We start from the raw sequence: 10,602 nt of genomic DNA, 5'->3' as shown, positions 1-10,602 counted from the left end.
AAATTTTATTCAAACATCTATATAATTTGATAAAGTAATTTTTCGAATTAAAAAAAGTACTTTTCTTTTAAAAATATAAATTCAGACACTATATAATTTGTATATTACAAGAATAAAAAATAATAAAAGTTACATAGATTAAATTGATAATAATTAACTATGAATAATTTTCTAAAAAATATATAACTTATATAACTATTAATAAAAGTTTAAATTTTTTATTTTGATATTTTTTAAATAATCTTAGATTTACTGACATCAAAATTATATTAAAAAGTTAAGCCCATACAAATAAAAAAAGAAAAAGGCTAACTTCTGGCCAAACTTGGTATATGCTTGGCTCCACAAACTGGTTCAATCACATTTTTTTTAAAATGGGTTGAACCTGCAGACCACATCTTCGTATAAATACAATTTGTCCGATTTAATCAATGAGATATGTTAAGTAATTAATGATTTTTTTGAATAACATAAATAATGAATTTTAAAATTGGACCAATTCAAGTAAAACACACTACATCTCCAAATTACTCATCTAAATCTTAATATTAGAATAACTATCTATACACCTAGTAAATTGAACATCTAATATATCCATTGTTCATATTGTTTAATATTTTCATTATCTACTTATACATTTTCTTAATGAATTCGAGATTTTACATGTGTCCTATTATCATTAGTGGAACATTTGTATCCGTCTTTTAAAACGTTTTTAAATATCTGTATTTAAGTGATTACCATAAAATAAACACCTAAAGATTATGTGTAAATTACATAAATACATGTCGATAACTTAATTTTTGTGTATGCAGGTTTTTATTTTTTGAAAAAATAAGAATAATTTAATCTAGTGAATATTTAGTCTTTACGCGTTAGTTAAAGAAAAAAACGAGGAAAGTAGTTAGAAAGGTAGACTTGATAAGGAGACAATGAAGATACACTTGGTATTCGATAAAATTAGTGTTGTCTGGTGTTCTAAATTTGGCATGAATGATAGAAATACGACGAATTGAAGGCTCCAAGGCGTAATTTCTCTATATTTCTATTGCCGCTACTTAGATTAATTTAATTTGTTTGTGTTGCATGTGCATGCATGCATCTGCCACTATCCGATCCATATATTTGTGTAATATATTACTATCGAAAATTCGATGATTGAGAATCATCATCAACATCAGATGAAATGAGCTGCTTCTCTTGCCTTGTTGATGATGATCACCACGGGAAGCATGGGCCCGGGGAGATGAACAGAATGGAATTATTAATTGAGAACTACTTTAAGAAGAATAATACAGGGAGAGGGCGGAAGAAGAAGAAGCAGGATCGGGGTGAAAGCAAGACAGACGCTGCCATCAGCTTTGGTTTTCGGGAGCTTGAATGGGCAACCGACACTTTCAAGGAAGCCAACTTGATTGGGGAAGGCGGTTTTGGAAGGGTTTACAAGGGTCGTCTCTTGACAGGCCAGGCATGCATCCATGTTATTTATTTTACAAATATATATATGATCTAGACATGACTTAGCTTTGATATATAGGTGGTTGCTGTAAAACAATTAAATCATGACGGGCATCAAGGTTTTCAAGAATTTGTGACAGAGGTGCTTATGCTTAGCCTCCTCCACCATTCTAATCTCGTTAACTTGATTGGCTATTGCACCGATGGTGAGCAGAGGCTGTTGGTGTATGAATATATGCCCATGGGTAGCCTTGAAGATCATCTTTTTGGTAATTATATTTAATTAATTAATGCTATCAATGACAATGCAACTAACGCAAGCTCTAATAATTATTCATGAAATGAATTTGCAGCAGCAGATCCTACATTGAATAATAATAAGGAAGGAGGGCTAAGTTGGATAACTCGAATGAAAATCGCGGCCGGGGCTGCTCGTGGGCTGGAGTATCTCCATTGCAAAGCAAATCCACCTGTTATCTATCGCGACTTGAAATCGGCGAATATCTTATTAGACAATGATTTCAACCCAAAACTCTCAGATTTTGGGCTCGCCAAGCTAGGGCCTGTTGGAGACAACACCCATGTTTCCACCAGAGTCATGGGAACGTACGGCTACTGCGCCCCCGAATATGCCATGAGTGGAAAATTAACTCTTAAATCCGATATTTACAGCTTTGGTGTTGTCTTGCTCGAGTTGATCACTGGTCGTAAGGCCATGGATTTCACTAGAAAACAAGGCAGCCAAAACTTAGTTTCATGGGTACGTATATAGACGACGCCGCTATACATATACATACACGTACACATTCTTACAATTATTCTTTTTTCTCATAATTACACATACACACGTTACCTTACTTGCATGCAGGCTCGTGCTTTCTTAAGTGACAGGAAAAAGTTTAGGCAAATGGTTGACCCTCGATTGCGGGGAAGCTATCCTGTGCGTTGCATGCATCATGCGATTTGTATAACCGCAATGTGTCTGCAGGACCAACCAATTTTTCGTCCACATGTTCGTGATATTGTTGCTGCACTAGATTACATAGTTTCTCAGAGTATTCTTGAACTCGATAAGCATGGAAGACTGTCTGACACCAACTCATCACAACAAGAACCACAACCGCAAATTGCCACAAGTTAATCAATTTTCAATGGAATAATCACGTTCTCTGACAATATTGATTAATTGGCGAGTCCATCAACTTCTGCTAGTAGTGGTTTGCGCCGCCATATAATATAGGTTCCCATATACAAGATATATATACACTTTGAAATAGAATAGTGAAAATAGAAAAACATTGTTCATACATCAAATATTCTTGACATCTATATAAAAATTTAAAAGGATAAATTCTAGTCAACTCTCTTATTTAAGGGTATATTACCTTTTATAATATGTTTTATAGCTATTAAAAGAATTTAATTATGATAATAATTAATATTAATTTAATTAGAATTTGGACAACTATATAACCATCTATGATAAAATTATTGACTTCATTTCTTTTGTTTTGAATTAACCGTTAATTATTATTTAAACAACGTTAATAATTTATATTCGTCATAAAACATGTGTGCAAATTACACAAAATTTTAATTCAAATAAATTAATGCATATTTGAATTAGATTAACCACACTAGATCACTAAAAATTTTAACTGCAAGTTGATAGGATAAATATTACTAAAAAATAAATTATTCTGGACAGTGAATTTTTTTTTTGGTCAAGTTCTTTCATTCACACTGAAACTTGGCTTCAATTATACTTGCAATAATTAGTAATTAAATAATTAAAAGGATTATTAATCACACACAAGTGTGACCAAAGAATATTTGATTCAATGGTTAATTTTCTCGTTTCATTTTTTTGGCATGAGAAGATTAAAGAAATTACTAAAAAAAATATTGAATACCGTTAAATTTAGTGTTACAAATTAGTGTTAGCTTTATATATCGGTAGATTTATTGATGGTTTATATTTTAGATTTGTCGGGTCAAATTATTATCAGCGAATTTTTATTTTCAACGATAAATTTACCGATAATAATTGGAAGAAAAACGAAAAAATAGGCGCAAAATTTAATGTGGGATTTAACGGTGAATTTTTTTGCCAGTAAATCTAATTAGTAGAATGCTGCATTTTGGTAATCTATAATACGTTACTATCAGATTTATCTGCCGATAAACTTAATTACCCTAAATTCAAAACGTAAACCTTTTCCCTCATCATTTTCGCAACACACACCCTCTCTCTCCAACGTTCTCTTCTCTCTCTACTTTTGGCAGCTCGTCCGACCACCCTTTGCCAGTGCCAACCACCTACATTCTTTTTCAAAGATTCTATGAAATCGTCTTAATCCTGTTTCGTTGCTTAAAATAGAGCTTCTCCCTCTGTCTCCGCCATCGTTGATGTCGTTGCTGCACCTTCTGTCGCCGGAGCTGTGTCTCTTTCCCCTTCTCCAAGTAAGTTGCTCTCATCCCTCTCTATCTGTTTTATCTTTGTTTTTACTTCATTTTAAATAAAAAAATCTAACTCTTTTTTAAACCTTAATCCTAACCTTTTTTTTTTTACTTTTTTCAGTTAGCTTTGTTTTATTAATGTGTATTTATATTTTTTTATTATTTTTATAATAAATTATATTTTAGTATTTTTATTTATTGTGATATAAAATTATTCTAAGTAAGGTGTTTGTATGCTGTGGTTTTTTATAATTTGCTTTTTTCAATTTCTTGTTTTTATTATTGAGTCCTTTTATTTATTTAATTTATTTATTTCTTTTTACTTAAGCTTTCATTATTTGATCTTTGAATAATATGGAATTGGAATCTATAATTTTGATTTTGTTCTCTTCTCTAGTTACAATCCTCTATTTGAGCACATAAAAATTGGAGTGTGAAAAAATAATTTATATTGATTGTTGATTTATAATATGCTTATCTTTTATTAAAGGAAGAATAATAAAAGAAATTTAATGTTATTTTTTTAATATACGATCAATTTGATTGAATATTTTTGTTAAAATCTATCTTTTATAACTATCAAATTAGTTTTATTTTTGCATAATTAATTTTATTAGCATACGAATTTTTAATGATTAAAATTAATTATTTATTCTAATTATAAATACGCTATTTAATCCATGTCTTCATTGATGATGTTAGCGGTTAGCATGATGTCAACAGATAAGTGCGTAAAAATTAGGTTTAATTATTTTATAACTCTTTATAATTTGATCAATTTTTTAATTAGATTCTTATACTTTTTTTTAATTGAATTTTTATACATTAATCTTTTTCAATTTAGTCCCTATCAACGTTAAACATAAAAAAAACGTTAATAAACTGTAAAATTACTTGTATACTCCTGTCTTTTCCCTATAATAAGTTCAAATTTATGATATTTCTGATATTTCTGTTCTTCAACATTTTTCCTTCCCAATTTTCTTCTTAGACAAACTTATGGTGAAATCCAAATTTCACATTACTACATAAAAAAATTGAAAAAGAACCCTCATAAACCACCATCATCACAACCACAATCAATATTCAATAAAATTCATAACGAGCAAAAATTTTACAAAATTCAAGCAAAATTCAGAAATTTAAAATGAAAAACTCCTGCATATATATCTGTTACGTGGGTAACTTGGAATAGGAGTGTTGGGCTTGAATGAGAAGCTCAAACGCTAAAGGAGGATGGTCTCCGACTTGGTTGATGCTTGAGAGCCGCCATTCGAGTGGTGTATGTGAAAGCATGGGGGGTGGTACCTGCAAAGACACTCCGATGCCTAAGTTAGCAAGGGGTACACAGGTTTTGAGTGTATTAGAACTTAACTTTACCGGAGTGTGTCAGTGTATTTATAGGTGATAGTTCAATAACCACTGTTGGAGTAGTTCCACTTCTCAAGGTGGATAACCATCCCTTTATCTTAGAGTTGTTGAGATATCTCTTTTAGAAGTGGATGATAGATTTTAGGGGGAAGTTACTTATTTGATGAATAAGTGTTTATCTGCCAGCTAATGTCGAACCCGACCTCTTTGAGGAAGAGCTTATATCGCGCCTGACCTCTTTGGGGAGGTCGGGTAGGTGGTAAAGGCCAATCTTTGGATTGGGACTTTTGGCTTACTTGGACTTGGGCCATAATATTGGACCAGGGTATGAACAGTGCCCCTACTTAAGTCCAACCTCTTGGCTATGAGTTGGCTTCGAGTAATAATTAAACTCGGGTCCATTCAAGTCGGAAAACGATGTGATTTTAGTTTAAAACCGACGTGATTTTGAATTTCTCAAGCGTCGCGTCTAATCAAACGTCGCGTCCATTTGGGGTTCTGCATTTATACGCGGGGCAGTTACATTGGTAACAGCGCGTTTCTTTAATGACTACGTCGTTTTACTGTTATACCCCTGGTCTGTTATAAATACTTTTTTCCTCTTCTTCCTTTGTTTTCTTTCATCTTCTCTTTGAAGTTTCTTTCCTGCTCTCTCACTCTTTTTATTCAAAAAATCCTTTTGGTCTTCCGTTCTCGGGTGCTTTGCTGCTTTCTGTCGTCGCGACTACTTCTTTTTTATTTTACAGAAAAAAGGTTAGTTCTTTATCTTCCCTTGCCATTTGTGTAGTGCTTTCTATATTTCTTACGTGTTTGAAGAAAATTTCGTGCCTTTACCGTACCTTTATTTGCAATGCGAGGCTTTAGGATTTTTGCATGTTTATTAGAAATCGTTATTGCCGCCTGGTGATTCTTTTTCTTATTTTCTTTCGATGAAACTGTCTTGTCTTTGGGAGCCCTATATTTTGATTATTTTATTTTTCTTTGTAGGTCTTATCACTTTTATATACACTCCCTTATTGCCGAAAAAATGTCTTCCCGTATCCCTGAGACCCTCTTGAGATGGATAGATGATTATGTGCTTATTGAGAAACCTTTAGTGGATACTGACATCATAACCGAGCTTCACACCCATCATAGGATTTGTAGTCTTAAGGCTGACGAGTCTAAGTATGAATTAGTGGCCCCGGATCCTGAGGACCGGGTTTATTATGGGAGAATTGCTGATTCTGACTCTCATTTTTTCATCATGTACTACTGCCTTTTCACCCGTTTGGGGGGTTTTCCTTCCTTTTTCTGATTTTAAAATGGACGTTTTGTCCCATTGCCGAGTTGCCCATACCCAGCTTCATCCCAATTCTTGGAATTTTATGAGGATCTGCCAACTTGTTAGCCAAGAGCTCGATTTTCCAACCTCTTTAAAAATATTTTTCTATCTCTTCCATTTGACTAAACCTTTTAGTGATTCCAATAAACAAAACAAACAGCAGTGGGTGTCTTTCCGGGATATTCAAGGTCTAAAATTTTTTTTCCATCTTTAACGAGTCTTTTCAAGACTTCAAAAAGTTCTTTTTCAAGGTTCAGGCCGTAGAAGGCCATCATCCTTTTTTCTTGAGTGAGAACAGCCAGCCCCTATTTCCTCTGTACTGGTCAGAGGCCTCCCCCATTGAGAAATATGGCCTGGATGATTTGGATGAGGCAGATGAGGCCATTGTTGGATTTTTTCGAGAGGCCTGAGGGAGAGCTCCAAATTTGGATACTAAAAAATTCATTGTTGGCCCTCCAAGTTTCGTCCAAACCGAGCTAGGTAGCTTTTGTTTCTTTATGGCTGTTTTTGAAGAATTCCGACTTGCAATATGTTCCTTTCCGATTTGTAGGCTGACCATCTTTTGTTCTTTCTTTCAAAAATGATGAAGAGCGGGTCAGCGCTGCTTACCAAAAGGTCCAGGAGGCCAAGAGGAAGGCTCGTGCCCAAGCTGATGCTGCTAAGGTTGGAGCTTCTGGCGTTCCTCCTCTTCTTCATGACTTGGGGACCTCCTCTCGCCCAATTTTGGTAAACTATGCCTTTGCTTCTCCTCTTCCTCCTCCTACCCCTGTCCCCCCAGTCCGGCCCTCTTCCGAACCTGAAAGGAAGAAACGTAAGACCTCAAAGTATGGTTCTATTGCTAGAGAGGCCGGTTTCGATGGTCCAAAGTTCATTCGGAAGCACATCTTTTCTCATAGCCAAATTGCTATGGATGATGCTTTCCTTCGAAATCATCTAAGGCCGGAGAAACCTCTAGAAAGAGGAAAGGGAAGACAAAAGCTTCCACATCCGAGTCATGGAAGATGGAGAGATTCATCTCAAAAGTCCATCAAGACTACTTCTATGAAGTTGTGGCCAAGAAGAAGGTGATCCCTGAGGTCCCTTTCATACTCAAGAAAAATGAGTATCCGGAGATCCGACATGAGATCCAAAGAAGAGGTTGAGAAGTTCTTACCAACCCCATTCAACAAGTCAGAATCTTAATGGTTCAAGAGTTCTATGCCAATGCATGGATCACTAGGAACCATGATCAAAGTATGAACCCAAATCCAAAGAATTATCTTACAATGGTTCGGGGGAAATGCTTAGATTTCAGTCCGAAAAATGTAAGGTTGGCGTTCAACTTGCCTATAATGCAAGAAGACGTACGCCCCTACACTAGAAGGGTCAACTTTGATCAAAGGGTGGACTAAGTCCTCATGGACATATGTGTGGAAGGAGCTCAATGGAAAAGAGACTCAAAAGGCAAGCCAGTTCAATTGAGAAGACTAGACCTTAAGCTTGTGGCTAGAGGATGGTTGGAGTTCATCCAACGCTCCATCATCCCCACTAGCAACCGATCCGAAGTAACTGTGGATCGGGCCATCATGATCCATAGCATCATGATTGGAGAGGAAGTAGAAGTTCATGAAGTCATCTCTCTAGAACTCTACAAAGTAGCCGAAAAGCCCTCCACCTTGGCAAGGCTAGTTTTTCCTCATCTCATTTGCCATCTATGCTACTCAGCTGGAGTTGTCATAGAAGGAGACATCCTCATTGAAGAGGACAAGCCCGTCACTAAGAAGAGGATGGAGCAAACAAGAATAATGATATGAACCAATTAAGGGTAGAACACCAAGAGCACTCCATTATTCTCAATGAGATTAGAGAAGATCAAAGAGCTATGAGGGAGGAGCAACAAAGGCAAGGAAGAGACATAGAGGACCTCAAGAACACCATTGGTCCTTCAAGGAGAAGGCGCCACCATCACTAAGGTAGACTCATTCCTTAACTTCCTTATTTCTCTGTTTTTCGGTTTATGAACCTCATGTTTGTCTATGTTTGTGTCTTTGTTACATGATCATTAGTGTCTAGTGTCTATGTCTTAAGGTAATGAATAATTCCATGAATCCTTCACCTTTCTTAAATGAAAAATATTTCTAATACAAAAGAACAAGAAGTACACGAGTTTTGAATTCATCCTTGAATTTAGTTTAAATATATTGATGTGGTGACAATACTTTTTGTTTTCTGAATGAATGCTTGAACAGTGCATATTTTTGATCTTGTTGTTTATGAATGTTAAAATTGTTGGCTCTTGAAAGAATGATGAAAAAGAGAAATGTTATTGATGATATGAAAAATCATAAAATTGATTATTGAAGCAAGAAAAAGCAGTGAATAACAAAAGCTTTCGAAAAAAATTTGGCGAAAAAAATATAAAGAAAAAGCAAGCAGAAAAAGCCAATAGCCCTTAAAACTAAAAGGCAAGGGTAAAAAGGATCTAAGGCTTTGAGCATCAATGGATAGGAGGGCCCAAGGAAATAAAATCCAGGCCTAAGCGGATAAATCAAGCTGTCCCTAACCATGTTCTTGTGGCATGCAGGTCTAAGTGAAAAGCTTGAGACTGAGTGGTTAAAGTCGTGATCCAAAGCAAAAAGAGTGTGCTTAAGAGCTCTGGACACCTCTAACTGGGGACTTTAGCAAAGCTGAGTCACAATCTAAAAAGGTTCACCCAGTCATGTGTCTGTGGCATTTATGTATCCGGTGGTAATACTGGAAAACAAAGTGCTTAGGGCTATGACCAAGACTCATAAAGTAGATGTGTTCAAGAATCAACATACTAAACTAGGAGAATCAATAACACTATCTGAACTCTGAGTTCCTATAGATGACAATCATTCTAAACTTCAAAGGATAAAGTGAGATGTCAAAACTGTTCAGAAGCAAAATGCTACAAGTCCCGCTCATCTAATTAAAACTAATATTCATTGATATTTTGGGATTTATAGTATATTCTCTTCTTTTTATCCTAATTGATTTTCAGTTGCTTGAGGACAAGTAACAATTTAAGTTTGGTTTTGTGATGAGCGGATAATTTATACGCTTTTTGACATTGTTTTTAGGTAGTTTTTAGTAAGATCTAGCTACTTTTAGGGATGTTTTTATTATTTTTATGCAAAATTCACATTTCTAGACTTTACTACGAGTTTATGTGTTTTTCTGTGATTTCAGGTATTTTCTGGCTGAAATTGAGGGACCTAAGCAATAATCTGATTCAGGCTAACAAAGGACTGCTGATGCTGTTGGATTCGACCTCCCTGCACTCGAAATGGATTTTCTGGAGCTACAAAATTCTAAATGGCATGCTCTCAACGGCATTGGAAAATAGACATCCAGAACTTTCCATCAATATATAATAGTCTATATTTTAGTCGAGTTTAGATGACGCAAACTGGCGTTTAACGCCAGTTCCATGCTGCATTCTGGAGTAAAACGCCAAAAACATGTCACAAACCAGAGTTAAACGCCAAAAACATGTTACAACTTGGCATTTAACTCCAAGAGAAGCCTCTGCATGTGTAAAGCTCAAGCCCATCCAAAGCACACACTAAAGTGGCCCCGGAAGTGGATTTCTACACTTAGAATTATTTCTGTAAACCCTAGTAGCTAGTCTAGTATAAATAGGACTTTTTACTATTGTATTTTCATCTTGGTATCTATCTCTGGACATTCAGTTCTTAGACCATGGGGGCTGGCCATTCGGCCATGCCTGGACCTTGATCACTTATGTACTTTCAACAGTGGAATTTCTACACACCATAGATTAAGGTGTAGAGCTCTACTGTACCTCGAGTATTAATGCAGAGTACTATTGTTCTTCTATTCAATTCACGCTTATTCTTATTCTAAGATATTCGTTGCACTTCAACATGATGAATGTGATAATCCGTGACACTCATCATCATTCTCACCTATGAACGCGTGACTGACAACCACTTCTGTTCTACCTTAGATCGAGCGCGTATCTC

At 35.3% G+C, this 10,602-nt stretch overlaps 1 protein-coding gene across 1 annotated transcript; it reads left to right on the top strand.

The window, feature by feature from the left end:
• The first annotated feature begins 1,186 nt into the window (after positions 1-1,186).
• Positions 1,187-2,599, top strand: LOC112805431 (probable serine/threonine-protein kinase PBL21). The gene is made up of 4 exons (XM_072198135.1): positions 1,187-1,468; positions 1,538-1,727; positions 1,812-2,218; positions 2,327-2,599. Exons 1-4 carry the CDS (start codon positions 1,187-1,189, stop codon positions 2,597-2,599), a joined length of 1,152 nt encoding a protein of 383 aa, XP_072054236.1.
• Positions 2,600-10,602: the final 8,003 nt, after the last annotated feature.

This window comes from Arachis hypogaea, chromosome 6, assembly GCF_003086295.3.
Source record: "Arachis hypogaea cultivar Tifrunner chromosome 6, arahy.Tifrunner.gnm2.J5K5, whole genome shotgun sequence".
Taxonomy (NCBI): Eukaryota; Viridiplantae; Streptophyta; class Magnoliopsida; order Fabales; family Fabaceae; genus Arachis; species Arachis hypogaea.
Note: the sequence above shows the minus strand (reverse complement) of the source record. Positions and strands in the feature narration are given on the sequence as shown.